General features: G+C 30.8%; 2 protein-coding genes across 4 annotated transcripts in view; both read right to left on the reverse strand.

Annotated features, from left to right (window-relative positions):
• The window catches only part of LOC107448691 (uncharacterized), a 189,668-nt gene that overhangs the window by 71,966 nt on the left and 96,438 nt on the right, over positions 1–21,264 (reverse strand). The gene's annotated exons all lie outside the window — the stretch shown is intronic.
• Positions 1–21,264, reverse strand: part of LOC107448680 (junctophilin) — a 101,277-nt gene that overhangs the window by 19,258 nt on the left and 60,755 nt on the right. For 2 of the 3 annotated variants that reach the window (XM_043044709.2, XM_043044710.2), the window contains exons 7-8: positions 18,399–18,517; positions 6,720–8,035 (exon numbers count right to left, since the gene is read on the reverse strand). In XM_043044709.2, coding sequence (XP_042900643.1) covers positions 6,720–8,035; positions 18,399–18,517 — 1,435 coding nt within the window. Of the gene's footprint in view, positions 1–6,682; positions 8,036–18,398; positions 18,518–21,264 lie in introns of those variants that run through there. The other variant, XM_071186062.1, reaches the window with a different exon arrangement.

Consider the following 21,264-nt stretch of genomic DNA (forward strand, 5'->3'; position numbering starts at 1 on the left):
TATATATATATTATTTTTATTTTTTTAATGCATGTTGTGATTTTTGTATGTGATTTGCTGTATGCCTTAATTTTTCTAAAAATTCACCATCACAACTTATTATATTTTACAACCGTCGTTGAACAGTCAAAACAATTTTGAGTTCAGGACTTTCAATGTTCAATTCCGTGACCTTGTACTTTTGAAGATAAGGGTACTCCTGGATAAGGGTACTCCTGGATCGAGTATTGGGAGACATTTCGAACAAAGTATATAATTATAGATACATATATATAATTGGAATATTGTTTATTAGAACATTGCTTAATGGCATAAGTGGAAGCGTTTAAAGTTAGAAAGATCAAATAACTTAAAAGAAGAATATTTGACTTCGCGAAATTGTTGAACCTTGTCAACAAAATTCGAGTTTAATATTTCCATATGTTGGTAAAGGTAAAAAAAACAGGAGAATTTTTTTTTTCTCGGTTGCAATATGATTTTGGGGAGGATCTTTGATATTTTCGCTTTGCTAATTTCGAATCTGCAATCTAATTTTCTTTACAAGTTACAGTTTTCACGATTCCTAACCAGGATGTTTTAAACAAAAAATAAAAACATCATTTTGAAGAAACTCTTTAGCGTTACGAATAAACAAATTTCATTTTTGAAATCATCACAATCAAATTAAGTCAAACACTTGAGTAAATGTAACGAAAAATTTGGTCCTCAGCGTAATTAAATTTTTAGAACTGGGTGTCTTTGTAGCATATGAATCTTCTGGCTTGAATAAATTTTCAAAGTATTTTAATTTGACTCATGATCAGTTTGTCAAGTTAAGCAGGTTAGATATCCCACTAATAATTTCTCGATTAACGGATCTTATGTATGTCTGAAGTTAAATTGCTTGCATGAATAAGACAATTACAAATCAATTGATAGACAGTAAAATGCGGTCATCAAGTGGACTTAATTATGTAATTATACTCGTCTAAAACCGATTTTACGAAACGTTTTTAGCTTTTCGGCGCATGCCTGCATGACAAGCATTTCTTAGAAAACAGCCAATAATATTAACAAAATTTTCCGAAATTTTGAGAAACAAATGAAATATTTAATTTTTTTTAATTAAAAAAAAGTGGTAAAATATATTCACAGTTTTTTTTTTTAAAAAGTAACTCTGAAAAAAATAGCTTATTCTATAGTTAAACTTGTAGAATAAGGATAATTACTCTCACGCTTTAAAAGTATCACCACCACATAACTACAGTAAAGTTACATTTTACAAAATAGAGCAAGTTGAAATTTCTGGTATTGAGTCGTTAAGAATGTTCCTGCCGATTTCTAGTTCGCCCCAAAGGTCTGCACAAACTATTAGTGGTAGAAAAATTTATATTATACAATATATTTCTTGTCATTAAAATTAGATCATAAAATTTTCTTGATCGCCACAAAGAGTTGGAAACTTATTGGATATAGAAATCTGATCAAGCCAGGCGAATATTATCTGAATTCAGAAAAATTCAAATTGCTTTAATGAGCAGTTTGCTACTACTATTTGAATATTTTTAGAGGGCATTTGCAAGCTCAACCTATCGAAAATCTACACGAACTTTCTGAACCACCCATTACCTTAGGTCAGTGTTTCCCAAAGTGTGGTACGCGTACCCCCAGGGGTACGGGAGCAATTTAACGGGAGTACGCGTTCTTATGCGAAATATCTTGCAACAAATGAAAATTTTATTTAAAAACAAAGTTAGCCATGAAAGTTTACGATTACGTATTTTTCTATTTGCTATTTTTTGCAGAGTTAACAGTTAATAACTAAAATATGTTAATAACAATAAAAATATTTCTTTAAAAAATACATTTATTTTTTTATTAGTGGTACACAGCGTTACGAAAAATTTAGAAAGGGTACACAAAAGTCATAAGTTTGAGAAAGACTGCCTTAGGTAAATTCGAGATAGCGTAGTATATAGATGCTTTTGGAACATACATAAAGATAAATTCACTAAACTATAGACAGTTTGGCGAATCAATGACACTACTGGCCCAGGGATTATTCTATATGAAATATGTTAGTTTAAGTTTTACGCAATAATTTTTTATGTGCAGTTGTGCAGTGCTGGGCAAAATCCTTTTAAATCAACTCTACTAAGCAGAGATAAAACTATTATTGCTCACATTTCGTTTCATTAAAATAAAAGTATCACAGGGTAACAAATAATTAACTTCTTTTATTTCCAAAGCCCACTCGTGTTAACATTTTGTCAATTCAGGCTTTTTACTGGGCATATTTGTTGACTACTCTATCTTTCTGGGGCACCATATTAGGTGGGCCAACGTTGCTTCCACAGTAAGGACAGATAGTACAGATATTGAAAGAACATCCATGTCTTGCTCGAGATTTAACTTTCTGATGATATGTATATAAATTTAAGCTTCAAGATCTTATTATTAACTTTTCTTTTATAAGTTTACACTTCAACATTCTTTGTTTTGATCTTGTAAAAGCTAAAATGAGTGAAATTTCACCAAATAAAAGGAATATGTAGATAATTTATCTTTCGTTATTAATTTTCAAAACCTTATTTTCGATAAGATTAAATTTAAAATTAATGATGAAATTAAAGATGAAAGTTTGAAAGAATTTGTTTCCATTAAAAGACTTTAATTATAAGCTTTAAGCACAATAAACCTCTTGGTAGAACTATTTTTAATTATAATGATATTAGCAAAAATTTGGGGAAAATTAATATATATACTTATGATTGTCACTGTGAAGAAGAGAAATATTTTGAATTTGTTGATAAACACCATAAACATATTATTATTGTAAATTTAAATATTATAGAAAACTTAGAACTTAGAAATTTAATAAAGAAAAGCACAAAATTTAGACTCATTTACCATATATCAAGTAATAAAATTCTAAAATACTTTCTTAATCATCTCAATGACTTTTTTTTAAAGATATCATATAGATTCTTTTTACCTTTAGGTATGATAACACAATGGAAATTGCTATATATATNACTATGTTTTTTTTCTCCTGGAATAAAATTATAATAAAAAATTTGATTGTAACTAGTTTAATAAACGTTTATAAGGTTATATATATATATATATATATACGTGCCTGTGTGTATATCTTTAAAAAGCAATCCGATGATGATACAAAACTCGATTTTAATCCCTCCTCCTATTTTTTTATTGCATGTTTAGATTCTCTGGAAAAAAAATAACCCTAGTTTGAGTCGTAGGTTTAAACACTTTGCTTCACAAATGGTACTGTAATCAAATTTTTACACCCGTCTATTTTTATCTTCATAATCTGATGTGTCTCGAGATTCGCCACTTGAAACAAAAACAGAGAAAATTTAAATAGCCTGTACTGTGTTTAAATTTTCTCGGCTGCAGAGCCATCTGTGAAGCAAAATGCATAAACCTACAACTCAAAAAGGATTGCTTTTTACTGAAGAATCCGAATCTGCAATAAATTTAATATCATAATTCATATTTATTATTTCAAAACTGCTATACTCCGTTTTGAGAAGGGGGTGAAAGATTACGTTTTATGTAATTTGAAAGCTTTTAAAAAATATTGAATGTGTCTTGTTCATTTTTTTCGATCTGATGTATATTTCTCGAGATAATCCGTTTCCAAACTTTTTTTTAGATAGCTTAAAAAAAAAATTGAATGTGAATGTTTCCACTTTTTCGATTTCTTGTATATTTCCCGAGACATTTGACAGTTTCCAAACTTTTTTTTAGATAACTTTAAAAAAAAAATTGAATTTGAATGTTTCCACCTTTTTGATTTCTTGTATATTTCCCGAGGCATTTGGCCGTTTTCAAACTTTTTTTACACGTTGTGTATATAGAGGTATATTTTAGTATAAAATAGAAAACTGTGTTCACCTAGTCCCCAAAAATCAAAAAAAATCCTTTTTCATTGAAAACAAAGCTAGTGTTTTAGTTTAAACCTGAACTAATTTTCTTCAGATTTCTCTTTGATTCTATAAAAGCGCTGCTCAATTCAACGTGACGTCAATAATCCACCCAAATTACCCTCCTCTTTTGAAATGTGACAGATTCTGGATTGCACTTGTAACAAATCTTGCACATACCTCACCCCACAATAATGTAAAAGTCAACATCTCAAAAACAATGCCCTCTCTTCGAACAAATAAAAATAAATAAATAAATAAAGGAAGTTATCTCTTAACGGCAGTTGACACCATTGCCTCTTTACTTCGAAGAGGATAGTAGAGGACAAAGAAGCGGAAAAAAGTTTCTATTCACGTCTGGGCTGAAGCCATGGACAAATTTGGCAACGTGTATCGCGTTGCTGAATTGTGACGAAAAACACGTAACTTCCGTTTGATGAGTTTGCGGCCCTCCAGACACCTGTTTGTTAGACGTCGTATCGATTAGAAGATGAATTAGCCTTCTATAATAAGAGTTGAGGTTAAAGCGTTTAAGAGAACAAAAGTTTTTTCGATCTTACTTCATTCTTTGAGTTATTTTTACCGTTGTAAATTTACCACAAGTTTGTTTAAACTTCTTTTTCGCGATTTCCACTAGATTTCCATTGCTTTTGGCTTCTTAAACGCTTTGCTTATGCTGTACCATCACACGTGGTCCACATATTGTACCAGTCGTAAACAAAAAGTTTACCCTTTGCACTCCAAGTACTGTTGGAACTAATATAAACCGTGAATCATTTAAAACAATGGTAACGAAACCCTGGGCCAAATTAAATTATTTCCCTTTTATTTACTGTGGTGGGTTTCTCTTGGGTTTGAGCGACTTTCTGTGGATGGAAAGTAGACTGTGAGCTAAGACAAAACTTAATTTAGTTATACTAAAAAAACTTAAAACTAAGATCCGTCACTTAAAGTTTCGCCCATACTGAGCATATAACTTTATTTTGTTTTGAAGGCGTGTTTAAATACAATTAAATTAAAATTATCGAATCAAAACCATCTAAAATATAAACAATCAACTGCTTTAGAAAAATTATCAATCGTTGGCTAGTCAGCGTTGATAAAAAGGGTGGGGAGCACTGATTCAAAATACATAACACAGTATCTTTAAATAATTTTTAATATTATTGAAACAATGAATGTGGCTACTAATTATTAAGGTATAAAAATTTTTTAATTTTAGAATGAGGACTGTTGATGATGCCTCATAGGCGACATTATGTAAAATAATTGATTAAGTTACATGTGGCAGTTTTTGTTAATAAATTATTTTGTTGATCAATTATTTACTGAAATAATCAGTTATTTACTGTAACAATCAATTATTTACTGTAATAATCAATTATTTACTGTAATAATCAATTATTTTGTTAATCAATTATTTACTGAAACAATCAATTATTTTTTTAATCAATTCCTTAAAGAAATAATCGATTATTTACTGAAATAAATAATTATTTTGTTGATCAATTCTTTAAAGAAATAAACAATTATTTTGTTAATCAATTCTTTAAAGAAATAATCAATTATTTTGTTAATCAATTATTTACTGAAATAATCAATTATTTTGTTAATCAATTACTTAAAGAAATAATCAATTATCTTGTTAATTAATTATCTACTACGATACCGTACAAAAGACGATTTCTTGCCTTTTAGCAACAGTCGAATGTAAAATGATAAATTTTCATCATTTGAACGAATCTGCGTTAAGATACATGTTAGCTATAGTTGGCCAGGACCGGAAAAGTTCAGAAAGTGTTGATAAATGATAGAGTTTTTTAAGGGTTGCTGGGATAAAAACTATCCACATAGTTTTGACTGTAAAATAAGCCCCGGAAATTGTCATTATTTTTATTTCTTAAACAACACTATTTTTAATCAAACACTAATTGTTTTGAAAAATGTTAACATAATCCAAATCATTTAATTTTGAGTCGCGATGGCTCAGGGGATAGAGCATTCACCTTCCAATGAGGTGAACCGGGTTCGAATCTCAGCAATGGCGGGTTGATACGAATCCGCATCCGTCTTGCGCGAGCCACAGTGCTGACATGAAATATCCTCAGTGGTAGACGGATCATGGGTTAGAGTCCCTTTGCCGTCAAGCTAACCGAGGAAGGTACTCGTGGTTTTCCTCTCCATGTAACGCAAAGGCGGGTTAATTTCATCAAAAAGTCCTATACGAAAGCAAATTTCTCCAAATAAAGTTAAACAGTTACTGCTGGTTTTCCAGAGATGCCAACTTGCTCCGGACAGCAAATAAATATTTTAAAGTGGTAGTTCATTAATTGTGATTCTTGGTTTAATAAATTCAATTTAGTAGATTTTTATCCACCACTATTTCTAAATAATTCGTTGGCTTATATAATTCACCAATTTATGGTAGTTATGTCATGCTATACCCTTTTAAAAGCAAGCAAAAATGGTCAAATATTTGCAAAATTTAGTTTGTAGTTATTTACCTTGTTTTAATTATTTCTGCGTGTCCGGAGCAATTGGCATCTCTGGTTTTCAACTCCATGTAACGCAAATGCTGTTTAGTTCCATCAAAAAGCCTCCCACGAAAGCAAATTTCTCCCAATAATTGATCCAGGATTTTTTTTTCTCTGGATTGGGTTCAGAATTCTAAGGCTACGGAGTTGAACATTGGTAGTCATAAACTCAAAATTGGGTCGGCTGTTCAACGACGGTTGTTCATAAAAACAAAAAACAAAATGCTTACGAAAGAAATGAAAAGTAAAAACTTACCTTAAAATCTGGTCTGACGAAATATAACAATGGATTTGACCTCAACCTCTCACTTTCATAATGGATCCTTCTGACCTCTTCTCTCCTTTGAGAACTAAGGTAGGCAACCTCCTCTCTTGGTATCACTTTTTGAGGTGCACTCAATTCTTTGGGCCCATGGGGCATACTTTTCTTCCTCTTCAGAAGATCACCACCACCCGAACTCACTTCCTGTTTCCGACGACTCGGAGGATTCACATAAAGGGAGGCAGTCCGGGGAAATGCACCGCTTCCCATGGAGGCTTCGGAACCTATTTCACTATCTAAACCCATACTACTCATGGTGGGACTCATAGTCCGACTCTCTTCTTCACTGGGAGCAAAACTAAGAAGGCTGGAAGCGTGGCTATCACCGTAAATCATGGGTGGCAATTGGGATTTTCTCTGGAATCGCGATGGAGAGAGTTCATCACCATCCATGCTTTCCGATACTCCCGAGTCAGGCGTGGCATCTGGACCATAGCTGGTCCTGGGCGAAGGATGGTAATGCTGTTGCTGGCTATACATCATGGGCGGCATTTCCCGACTCATACCACTCCTGGACGGTGAGGGTATCCTCCGCCCATGCTTGATGACTGTTCGTGGTCTAGGCTCTTGCCTGTAGTGTTCGAAATGATCACCCATCGCTTGTTGAATGGAGTAACCACCCTCTCTGCCACTAGGCCGCCGGCGGATCGAGCCTTGTCGATTAGGCACTACTGGTGGATCCTGTTGTCCTATACCTGGTGCGGGAGCAGGACCCAAATAATTAGCGTTCATTTTTTGGTACGACGGTTGTAGCACTTCTTGCGGAACGTGGGGCGGAAGCTTGGAAGGATAAGACCCATATCCTTGGGTTTGGTTGAGATAAGGCTGTTGAGGTGCTTGTTGTTGTTGAGGTACAGGATAACGATCCTGGGACATCATCTGTTGGGGCACATACCTGGAATCTTGGTTTTGTGGAGGGATCGGGTACGAAGTTTGATTCATATTGATTTGATTCTTGGGGTGAGGATACTGATTTTGATTAGCGACGTTTTGTGTTATATACATATCCTGTGGCGAACTGTTTTGAGTTATCCTGTTTTGAGGAGTTTCACCATATCTGTACTGTTGAGTTGGTGTGTTCAAACTCATGTTTCGAGGGGACATATTCCTCCTCGATTGATCCAGAGGCGAGTCTGTTCGATTGCTGTCCGGCGTCTCTCCTGATAGCGTTTGGTTGCTGAGATTTGTGAAAGGAACTCTCGACGACGGATTAGGGTTTAATCTGTCGTGGAGTTTATTTCTCATCATATCTGCGGGGTAAAAATAACAAAAAGTAAAACATGTGTTTGCATAAATGCCTTGTTTAATATTTTATTAAGTTAAATCCTCAATGTAAAGTTTCTAGATAGTAATGAAAAGCACAATTGATCAATTTCGTTAAAATTATATTATATGAAACGCTGGTTAATATTATGTACTGAAAGCCTGCCTTTTGAGACATTTTTAAAACATACAGAGAGCAAAATAAATCTCAAACTAAACACATTTTAATGTTATTATCGGATTGTAGGTATTAAACTCCTAGCAACACGAGAAGTGGACCTTTAATATACTTATTAATTAAAGTAGCCAGTAATTTAGGTTGTGAAATCAACACGAAACGCACTTTCTCTAAATGAATAAACAAAACGAAAAAAAAAAAAAAAAAAAAATAAAGAAAAAANAAAAAAAAAAAAAAAAAAAAAAAACTGCAAGAAAATATAAAAAAAACGGACCACTATGAGTAACTTTTGATCAAATGATCGGATCTTCCCGTTATAGGACTCAAAATTAATGATTTGGGGTGATCTCACATACATTATTTAATCTGCGCGGACGATATTTCAAATTACAAAAATTAAAGAATGTAATTTTACACGGAAAAATACAAAATTTGAGCGAAATCGGTCGAATAGTTCCTGAGAAGTTCGATTTATTTTGCTCGAAATTTGCATTTTGCCATGTAAAATTGCATTCTTTAAAATATGTAAAAAATTGTATACTCTACAATTCTAAAGTTTTTCGACTATTATTAAAGAAAATAATAAATATATACCAAATGTTATTTTTTACTTGGAATTATCTTTGGAAAAACGATATTTATGACTGCATTTAAAAGATTATGTTTATGACTGTATAAAAAGATTAGAACATTCTTGAGATATGGCGAGATACACAAAAATTAAAATTAACATTAAGGAGTCCAAACTTTGAAATACTCTCTGAAACAAACTTTTGGAACCATATTTTCCAGATTGCGGCTACGGTTAGAGAATCAAATCCGTTGAAAAAAAAAGTATGTTTATTTAGGGATTTGCATCTTAAAATATCGCTTGCACTTATTAATTAGCATATTTTAGGTCAACCCTCGAACCATAAAGATTTAATCCTATTACGTTAAGATCTAATCATTAGATTATAGATCATGAGTTTTTTTTCCCTTACGCATTGTGTTTTCATATTACGAATTTTTTTCGCCCGCAAAATTAGGAGTTGCCGAAATACGGAAAATAAGGTTTCCAAAGTTAAGCAGACTAAAGTTTCAGTCTTTTGTTATTACTTTTACTTCTTAATATGTAACATTGTTTATAGAGCTATTAATGTTAACCGAACTCAAATACAGGATGATCCGCAATCATTAATCCTAATACACTTTAATCTGTATCGAATTGTGTATAATCTTTATCGAATCCATAATCTTTATTGAAATTATATTAAGAAAATTATACTTAAAAGTTCGTAAAATATTTTAATGATGAAAATTTTTTTTTTAAATCTAACTAATTATTACAGAGTGAGAGAGACTGGAAACATTAAAACCTATTTAAGTGCCGGATTAAACAGATAAGTGAAAGATGGCTGTTGAAATAATTCCAAGTTTCATATAGCAATATAACTAGTTTCTATAATTTTCTCCCACATCCATCACTAGTGATTCGATGGACTTCAGTGATGGTTTTGTTTCGAAAACTTATAGATTATAATACCCCTATAAAGAATATTTTTTGTATAAACGAGTTTTATAATTGAACTACAAATGTTTTGATGTGTTTAAATAATCTCAGAGATACAAAGGAATAAATGAAAAGTAAGAACAAACATTCAAATTTTCGTTTAATTTCTTGATTGAAGTAAGTATTGGGAACGCGGGTAGTAAACCGACACCAGTATTTTGAGGATCAAAAATCCAAATCCTTGGCAGAAAAGATATATCCATTCAAACAAAGTACATTTTTGTGTCTTATTTTGTAACATAAAAATATCACCAGCAGCAATTTATTTCTCTTTTTAAGATCTAACCCTGCAACCCATTAACGTGCATGTTTGAACGAAAATATCTGAATATTAGATAATAAATTATTGAAATCTTCCTTTATTTATTAATTTATTTTGTGCATCTTACGATGAGAGGAAAAATAAGTCCTCGTTTATAATAAATTCAACAGAGTATTTTGTAACTAATTCCTTTCAGATATATTTTTAGGTGTCTTGTTTAAATGAGTCAAATTTTTTTTTCCATTATAGTTCGCAAAGTGACATTTAAGCTAGAAAAAACAACATCAACTAATCACTGCTGTAGAAGCTGGTGTTAAAAACGTCAAAATTCATTTCATTTCCTGTGGAAATGAAGAGTTGGATAAATTTAAATATTAGAAATACATTCACATTAATTCTGGCAATCAAACGGGTTTTGATATCCATCTTTTTAACTTATGATTTAACAGATTGCGATAGCGCTTTTCTTCGTTTGAATTTTACTGTACAACTCCTAAAGTCAATAACTGCGTTTTATTTTACTAATGAAAATGATTTCTAGAATATATATTAACCCTTTCCGGATTAGCAAATTTCGATTCAAAATTTTAGTCGGGCAGGACATCAGCAAGCGCGAACTTAGTCAGCACATGTCATGGGTACCTACTACACCTTACGACCTTAGTCAGTACTTGTACGGAATACCTAGCCTGGGAGAATATCCTTCATCGAAAATTAATTAACCCTTTGATGGGCCATTTATTTCTAGTAAAGGTAAATTAAAGTATTTTTGGAATTGAAATTGTTTTAAGAATAGTAATTGATACAAAAAAGAAAAAACTCATTTAGTTTATAAAAATGCCATTTTTTTTGGTGGTAAATATATTTAATACGACCTATTGGGAACTTATTGACTTTTGTTTTTCTTTATTTATAAAATAAATTCCTTAAATGCTACAAACTTCAAAAGGAATTATGTATTTTATAACTTTTATGCGTTTTTCTAAACTAACAAATGGTTACCAATTTTATTCAAGCGCACTTCAAGAAAGCTGAAGTTATTAGCAAATGGAAACTTAAATCAAAAGTGGTGGTAAGTATACTTCCCACGGCATTCGAAACGGTTAAGGAAAGTGCACTTTAGATTTTTGTTGCTTAAAAAATAGTGTTTGCTAAACGCTTAAAAGTAATGAGTTTCACATTTCTATTGGTTTGAACCATTTATTGAATTAGTGTTGCCAGACTGGTTACACTAATTCACCATGCACACATTCCACACACTGGCTACACATTTCTATTAGTTTATAGCATTTATTGAATTAGTGTTGCCAGACTGGCAACACTAATTCAATACACACATTCCACAGAATAGCTACACTTCATTGGTAAGGTTTAAAGGTGATCATTGCGAAACTGCCTGTATATGATAAATACATTACAATACAAAAAAGTGGTTAAATACGACCATAACTAATAGCCTCTGGATGTTCGTGTATTGTAATAGTTTATTTCAATAAAAGACATGCAGATGTATATAAGAGTTTCACACGAAATAAAATAATCAAAAAGAGCTTGAACATTATAATAAATTTTTATCGAAACAATTATGAACTTGACAACACGAAATATTTTCTCCTATTTAAATAGGCTTATTTTAATATCAATAATCTAAACTATTACAAAATTGTTTTTTAGTGCAAAAACAAATAATATGAATACAATTTTGAAGAGTAAGTATTTTTTTTATTGCGTTAAGTATGTAAATAGTAAATAGTTAGCAATTGAAAATCTTTTAATTTTTAATTTAAATAGATATTTGGAAATATATATATATATATATATATACACATATTTCTATATAAAATTTGTTTCGTATAATTGTTTTCTTGCATGTCATATTCGATAAAAAACGGTAAGATAACTAAATGACTTTTAACTCGCACATAAAACAATTTAAGTGGCGTGTCGTTAGTTTAGTGATTAAATCATTTGCGTCTAGCGTTCTTTCAACTTTCACCAGAACAGCAAAATTCGATTCATAATTTCAGACAAAGCTTTCAGAACTTTTGGTAATTTTGCTATCATTTTAAAAGCCTCGCCACGAAAGCGCTAGAATAAAGTGGCATTGCATAAAAACTTTTAAACCATTTGTATGTATTGATGTGGGTAGATAAGTTCAAATGAATAAAAAATAATACATTAAGTATACTTAGGTGCCACAATAATAAACAGCCTTGTGAATGAATATATATATATATANTCTCCTTCATGGATGAGTTTTTGATAAAACTAACCCGCTTTTGCGTTACATGGAGAGGAAAACCGCAAAAACATCTCACGGTGGAGATTAGAGTCCTCCACTAGAGGACTCTAATCCATGATCTGCCTACAACTGAAGATATTTTACGTCGGTACGAGCCGGGGGCGGTATTCGCATTGACCAGCCATCGCGGGAATACGAACTTTCATTGAAAGGTGAGCGGTCTATCCCCTGAGCCACCAAGGCCCACGGCTCTATAATTTTCATTGAAGTAATTACGCCTAAATATTGATTTCATTAATCAATTAGTTTAGTCATCCATCCCATTAGTTAAAAGTTCTTTTTAACCCATTAAACGCCAACGCTCTAATGCACTTTACAAACACTCAAAGAATGCAGGTGTATTAAATACATAAATACTGGTGAGTAAGCAGTATATAGTCTGAATAAAATTAGGGAAATGTAGACAATTTTTATAAGTTTGCCAAAAAAGTTTACTGGCCATTATTTCGAACATAATCAGCGTTTTTTTCTCCTTCATTAGAATCGGAAAATTTATTTTCATTTTGAACGAAAAATAAGTACATTTTTAAGAATTTAATAATTTTTTTAAATATTATTTAATAATTTTTTTAAAAAAAAAGTGCATTATTTTTTCTTCACACTTTGAACAGGGCTAAAGGTAAAAAAGAAGGTTCAGGTCACTCCCATGCGTCTTGCCTTAGACGCGCGTTAAGCAACAGTGGGGATAATAAAACTATCATCAACTATCATCAAGAACAGCGTATTTTGTGTGTACTGTGTCCAATCTAACCTCAAAATATTAAAATGTCATCTTAAAAAAGAACATTCCTTCTAACGCTAACGTGAATTTACTACCATTAGAAGATTCTGTTTGTATTGACAAGTCATCAGTACAACCACACTCATGTGTCCACACTAGTCTCGTGGAGTTATTACTAGTTCATTTAAGTTCATTATTGGTTAACTAAGAAAAAGACAAATAAAAATTTTCTTTTAAAAGATGCATTGAGCTTCATTACTCACTATATAATAATTCATATGACTAAAAACGATGAACATAAAGTCTAAAATGAGAATTAAAAAGCAAAATAAAAGTTAATTTTTCATATATAAAAACCTTTTTTTAAATTTGCTAATAAACTATCTAGTGTTTTGTCATGTAACAGAGTTTCCGCGAGACATGAAAATTTAAAAAAAATGGTAACGAAAATAAAACAAATGTTGAAATTTAATTTCTGTGTAACCACCACTAAAAATTGTTTTCCAAAGAAAGTATATAAACATGAAAATTCCATATTCTTTTCCACTGAAGCAGTGTTTCCCAAAGTGGGGTACGCATTCTAATGCGAAATATCTTGCAACAACCGAAAATTCACAAAATTTTATTTAAAAGCAAAGCTAGTCATGAAAATTTACGATTACTTATTTTTCTATTGGCTGATTTTTGCAGAGTTAACAGTTAATAATTAGTGGTGTCAACAGCCAGTTGCGATTTTTAACTATTGTGCAATTTTTTTTGTGGTAAAAAATACATTCATTTTTTTTATTAGTAGTACACAGTTTTGTGAAAAATTTAGAAAGGGTACACGAAAGTCATAAGTTTGGGAAACACTGCACTGAAGGATAAAGTGGTATATAAAAATAAGAAATGTCTTCTAGCATTAACTACCACTACTAAAAATTTTCAAGGAATGCTGGAATCCTGTGTAACTACGCATGATCGTATAACACAGTTATAACAGTCTTAAAATCATTTGAGAAATTTTTAAAAGAACAGAAATAATTTTAACTGTCTACACTAGTTTTCCTCATCCCGATATTAAAACAAACATTAGTAACATTGACTGAGACACAAAAAAAGATGTAGGAAATTACGATTTAAAATATTGATGCAAATTTGGTCAACATTGTTACATCAACTTATCAAATTTTAGATGCATAGTTTTAGTTTTTTTTTAAATTAAAAAAATTATAATTACTCGTATTTAAACAAATAGCTATGTCTCATTTCTCAGATGCTAAAATTGACATTGCTAATTGTTAAAGGTAAAACTAAAAAGAAACTTATAGCTCCATGGATCTAGTAATTTCAAACATGAGAATCAAAACTACAGTTAGAATTTCTACAAGTTCAATGCATTTATAGGACGAAACAAGCACTTCATACCTGCGAACTTTTAATCCCTTCCATTATCATTTTTCCCAGTGGTATTAAAATGAAATTAAAACTTCAATTTTAAGCAAACAAATACGTTGCATTTGAAAAAACTTAAGTTGACAACCATGATAGTAACGCATATTAATATATGGGCTTAATTTTTGTAAGAATAGTGGTGATCAAAATCATTTAAAAATTAAGTTTATAAAAGAAAAAATAGTATATATTTACTACCACTTTAAATATGAAAATAAAATCTTCCGGAAAATCCGGAAGAGTTGGCCGGTAAGGCCACTTGAATGCTTCGCTATGCAAAGCATAAATTATTGGGATAATAAAATATACAAACGAATAAAAAATTGATAAAAGGTGCGAGTCAAAATTTAAAAGCATAGCTCCATCTTTGTTTTATAAAATTGCAAAAATTTATTATTACTTAACGAGAGATGCCTACCTGCTCCGGACAGCGAATAAATATTATCGAGTGGTAGTTTATTAATTGTGATTATTTGTTTAATAAATTCAATTTATTAGATTGTAATCTACCACTGTTTCTAAATAATTCGTAGGCTTATATAAATATCACCTTATCGCAGTAAATCATGTTAAACATGTTAAAAAGTAAGCAAAATTAGTCAAATATTAGCAAATTTTAATTTGCAGTTATTTACCGTTTTTAAAATTATTATGGCGTGTCCGGAGCAGTTAGCATCTCCGCTTAACTGATGGTAATGTCTCAATTCACATATATTAATTCTGGCTTTGCTACATTGTTAGAGGTAAAATTGAAAAAGAAATTATAGTTCCACAGATCTTGCGATTTAAAACATGTGTATCAAAACTAAAGTTAGAGTTTCTAAATATTCATTGTCTTTTATAGGACGCTGTGATCAATGGTCAAACTAAGCATTTGGATACTTTAATATGTAAAGCATAAATTTTTATTGGGAAAATAAAATATAAAAACAAATAAAAAAATTTATATAAGGAGCGTGTCAAAATTTTGATGCTATCTTTGTTTAAAAAATTTCAAAAATCATTATTACTAATACTAAAATTATTATTACTAATACTAAAATTATTATTACTAATTCACAAATATTAAATTCGACATAGCTACATTGTTTGAGGTAAAACTGAAAAGAAATTATAGTTCCAGAGCTCTTGCAATTTCACTTATGTGTATCAAAACTTTGTACTAAAAGACCATTGTATTAAAAAGACGACATGGCTATTTGCTAAAATGAACATTTTGATATTGATATAGTAAGACAGAAACTTTTGGGATCATAAAATGAAGAAAAAAATTATAAAAACGACATCAAAATTGAAAGAAGCCTAGTTTCGCGTTTATTCAATAAATTTGTGAAAATTAGTATTACTTAAACTAATAGCAAGGTCTAAATTTTACATCACTTCTGTGTTAGGGTTAAACATATTGTTCCATGGTACTTGCCATTTTAATTATGTGTATCAAAACTTTATTCTAAAAGACCACTGTATTAAAAAGACGATATGACTATAGGCCTAAAGGAGCATTATAATATTGGTACAGTAAGACAAAAACTATTGGGAACATAAATTAAAAATAAAGATGATAAAAACGAATAAAAAATCAATAAAAGTATAATTTCACGTTTGTTGAATAATGTGAAAATTAGAATTACTTAAACTAATAGCAATGTCTAAATCTACAGATAATAAATTCGATATTGCTACATTGTTAGGGGTAAACTTATTGCTCCATGGTTCTTGCGATTTCAATTATGTGTATCAAAACTTTATACTGAAAGACCACTGTATTAAAAAGACGATATGGCTATTGGCTAAAATGAATATTATGATATTGATATAGTAAGACAAAAACTATTGGGAACATAATGTTTAAAAAAAATGGTAAAAGCGAATAAAAATTGATAAAAGCCTAGTTACACGTTAATTCAATAAATTTGTGAAAATTAGTATTACTTAAATTAATAGCAATGTCAATCTGCAGATATTAAATTTGACATTGCTACATTGTTAGGGGTAAACTTATTGTTCCATGGTTCTTGCGATTTCAATTATGTGTATCAAAACTGGACATGAAAAGCAAACGAAAGACCGATCTGGTCATTAATTTCGAACGAGAGCATCGCGTGTCAACTGAAATAATGATCGTCACGCCCCAGACTACCTACTGCAAACAAACCCACGTGGGTAACACTGTAATTTGCGCCCTCAGTTCGATATTGAGCGGTAGTGGCCCCGGTTGCTAGGGCTTTCCTGTACCTCCTGAAGAGGTAAAATTGAACAGCTCCTCTTCCGCGGAATTCTGGTCTAGCTGTTAACGCCACGTTTCAAACCGGAAACAGTAAAAAAAAAGGAGAGAGGAAACGGGATTGCTTTTATTAATTCCTGTTTTTCGCAATATGCTTCGACGATGAAGAAACGTGTGGTTTTGTGGGATTATATTTGTTCATAAAAAGAGTTATTAGTTCCGTTTTGGACTAGAAGGGATATAATTATGTTATATTTTATTAAGATAGCTTCCTTTATTATGAAGTAATATGTTGTATTTTAATAATTATGTGGGGCATAGACTGTCTAACAGTACTCATTTCTTCAGTTTAACTAACTGCACGATAATCTGACACATACCAGTGGTCGCAGCATCCGATTAAAAATAAAAAAGTGGTAGGAGACTTAGAATAATTGTTTTTCTTATTTTTCTAATAAATATTTTTGTAACTACCACGACATTTTAACCCAGCTAGATTAAACAGACCAGACCTTCAAAATAAAATTTTAACTGTAAATATTTGTAAACTTTTGATAATATGTGAACTTTCTTTTGCCAGTTTAAAGCAAATTGGCTACAACTTTTCAATTTACATTGAACGCTGCCTCCCCCCTCTACTGAATAAAATTTTGACAGTAAAAGCCCTCTTACAAAAATATTTTAAATTCAATCATTTATATGAAAGCTGAAATAAATATATTCATTAAAATGATGAGCATATTATGGCTATAATGGGTCACTCGAGAAGAAGAAGACCACTGATTCACAAACCACCTGACCTATAATTTCATCACAAAATAAGATGGCGTTACAACCTTATTTTATTGTAGACTTCTTTTCGTAATTAAAGGAAAATTAATAACTTATTTATCTTGCTTTGCTAAGTATTAGTTTAATTTTTAATTAATTTACAGGAATTCATTAGTTAAATAATAATCACACGTTGCAAAAATCGAATACTGGATCACGTATCGAACTCACATTTGACGGACCAGGCTATATCGAAATAGAATGGAAAGAATAGTTGCTAACATAAACAAATGCCATGTTTCAACAGCCAATCAGGATCGATAACTTATGAAGACGTTACTTGCGGATATCCACTTACTAATGGCCACTTACTAGTTGCTGGCAATTTTATTTAAAATGAAAACGAATAAAAACGTTGCCTGCCATAGTAAAAAAACATGGATGATCATGGATACTTAAATAATAATAAAAATAGCATTATTGTAATTTATATTAAAAAAATTATTGTGATAAATACTTTCAAGGATATAGCGGACCACAAAAATTTAAAATGTGTTATCAAAAATGAAACAATCGTCAATATTTTATGCGTTGTGTATTTTTTCTTCAGATCTTAAACACTACATGTTTATTTATTTTTTTTAAAAAATTCCCTTATTCTTTTTTTATTGGCTTTTTTGTATAAAATTTCTTATTAAAAAATAGCTTTTATTTTATTGAATTTTATTCAAAGCGGTTCAGACATAGGTTAAAAAAAAGATTTAATAAGAAAAAAGCAAGGAAAAAATGTTATTTATAAATTTAATAAAACTGCAATTTTTTACAAATTTTTAGCTCCACAACAACGACGATTATACACCCGATCCAAAATGACAAATACAGATTATGTTAGCAATCTCTACTTACCGGGCATTTTGACGTCGGGATCGAACTGTTTGGCGATTTGTCTGGCGATGTTCGAATCCTCTTGAGAATGGAAAGCTGAGAGGTCAGCTTGCTCGGATTTACCTCGAGCTGTAGCTGTCCTAGAAGTATTAGATTTGAATTTAAAAACAGAAAATCAAAAGTGTATAAAAATAAACTCATGTTTGTGAAAATTGCAACACCATTAATTTAATTATTCAATCGTATTTACTACAATGACTTACATTGCAGGTTATTAATTTAATTATTCATTCGTATTTACTACAATGACCTACATTGTAAATTATTTATACTTAAAACTGAATCATACTTTGCCGGCAGAAATATGCTAAAAAAAATTGCTAATTTTAATCTCGTTTAATAAATTTTACATTTTTAAACGCCTGCGGCATGTGTGCATTTGATAACTACAATTCTTATGGATCTTGAAATCCAGTTTTTTGTTTCACCTTTTATGCTTAGCAAAGGGCTTAAAAAAAAGAAAAAAGATGCAGAAATAGAAATAACAAATGATTCAATCTTAATATATGATGTGTTTTAAGGTGGGTTTTTTCTTAATTAGTTACAATTTAAGGCTTTTTTTTAAAAAAAATCGCCATGATATTAGACTGATGTAAATAGATTTATATTAATAATATCGCTGGTTCAAAAGTAAAACGACACATCTTCAGGCATAATACGTTTGCAGATGTGTCGTTTTAGTTTTGAACCAGCGATATGTTATACGTGTTCATTAACGGCATAGGTTTTGCAAAATAAATGCAAAGAACAAAACACACCAGTTAAAATTTATCTCTTTGTGAAAAGGACTTGTTCCTTAACACGTTGATCGCCACGCTAATTTTACATGACTTGCCCATCTGGCCACGGTATATAACTACAAACTAAATTGCAAATATAGACGGATTTTACAATTTTTTAGAAAGTTTATCATTACATGTCTGACAAAAGTGGTGAATTACGTAAGCCATGCGAATCGTTTAAAAATAGTGGTGGATAAAAATCTACTAAATTGAATTTATTAATCCAAGAACAAGGGTGAAAGCGAGACGGAAAAGAGGAAAGGCTGGTAGTAAAACCATTTCAGTTATGGCTAGTTTTGGGGAGGAGTTTACTTATTCTTTTTTAAAATTTTTCAACAATATCTACTTTATCTTGGAAAAGAAGCAGTTTTATATATATGCCAGAATTATAAAAGAAATCTTGATAGTTACAGAGATTTCATTTTTTTCGAAAAAAATGCTGGAATGAAATGTTTTACGTACCAGGTTTTTCTCTTTTCCGTCTTGCTATATAAGGGCTTTCACCCATATCCAAGAATCACATTGAACATCACATTGAGAATCACATGTTGAATTAAGTAAATTTTGAATAAATTTTCTGCAATTCCATAAAAGAGTGAAAATTTTATAGTTCTATATCATGTTATAAAGTGTCAGCTAGCTGTTTTTCCTGGCCTATGTGAGAGGTCAGTGTCAGCAAGCGGTGGTAGACGCAGCCTAAATATATTTTCAGTGTCAGCCACCGATGGTTGACGCGTTCTAAATGTAATTTCAGTGTCAGTTACCGGTGGCTCACGCGGCCTAAATGGAAAGTCCAGCGTAAGTCACCGATGACAGACGCGGTGCTCAACGTGTTAAACGGCAATATTAGCACCTAACAGGTTAATAAGAGTTTCGTAACTTGAAATCGTTGAATATCTTTTAAAGAATCGGATTTTTTTTTAAAAATTCCGTGCTACTTTTCTAACTAATAATATTAACAAATTAATTTTCAAATAACTGGGAATGTTTTCACGCATTAGTATTTTCAAAAAATATTGATTCTAGCCTTCCTATTTGTCTTTCTACACCAATTTTCCTTATAAACACAATTTTTAAAATGATCAAATAAAATATTTTTGTTGAATAAATTGTTTTTATTTATAGTAGATTGATTAATTGATAAAATACTTAATGTTTCTTCTAATATTAGATACAAACTGACATTTTTAACATGCTCTATTACATATAAGTGTTTTAATTAAAATATGTCAAATATTTTTTTTCCGACAAGGTTTAGAGTAAAATTAATTACATTTTGACTTCAGATATCTGAGTCGTAATAAACGACTGCTTAACTTTTTGCTACCGGCGGTACAACATGTGGACCACGTGTGATGGTACAGCATAACACGCTGTAAGCAAAGGGTTAATTAGTTATCACGTTTGTACACACTTGTCTCCATAGCACACTCCCACTACATGGGGTTAGAGTGGACAGAAAGCAACCTTTAAAAAAATTATTATGGAAAAACTAAACAACTTTGCGATTCAAGACGCAACCATAATGCAGGTAAACCAAACTATTGTTAAAAAATAATATTTAATGATTTAAAAGTATATACTATATATATATGCTCAAAATGAAGAATAAAACAAAGAAAAATAATAGACAAATTAAAAAAAAGGGGGGGGGAAATAATAAGTAAAAAAAATAACAAACAACAGTTTAAGGAAAAAAAAAAGGTGAAATTTTATTTAAAAAAAACGGGAAAAAAAAGATATAATCTTTTCTTCAGCCCACACGATTATATCCGCAAAACAGAGTGCTTTCTGATATTGTATCAATAAAGCCGAAGCAAAATATATTAATACAATAGTGTGAGGAGCACTCAAAATTTTTTTAAAAAAATAACAGCAAATAAAATAGATCACAAAAATAAAAATAAGTAACATGTAAAAACGGAAAATAAAATAAAAGAAAAAAACATTAAAAAGGGGACTATAAAGCGAGTAGCAAAATCAGATCAACTTACATGGACAGAAAATTTTTCAAGAATGATTTAAAAATGCTTTCGCAGAAGGAT

This window comes from Parasteatoda tepidariorum, chromosome 10, assembly GCF_043381705.1.
Source record: "Parasteatoda tepidariorum isolate YZ-2023 chromosome 10, CAS_Ptep_4.0, whole genome shotgun sequence".
In the NCBI taxonomy this organism is placed as follows: domain Eukaryota; kingdom Metazoa; phylum Arthropoda; class Arachnida; order Araneae; family Theridiidae; genus Parasteatoda; species Parasteatoda tepidariorum.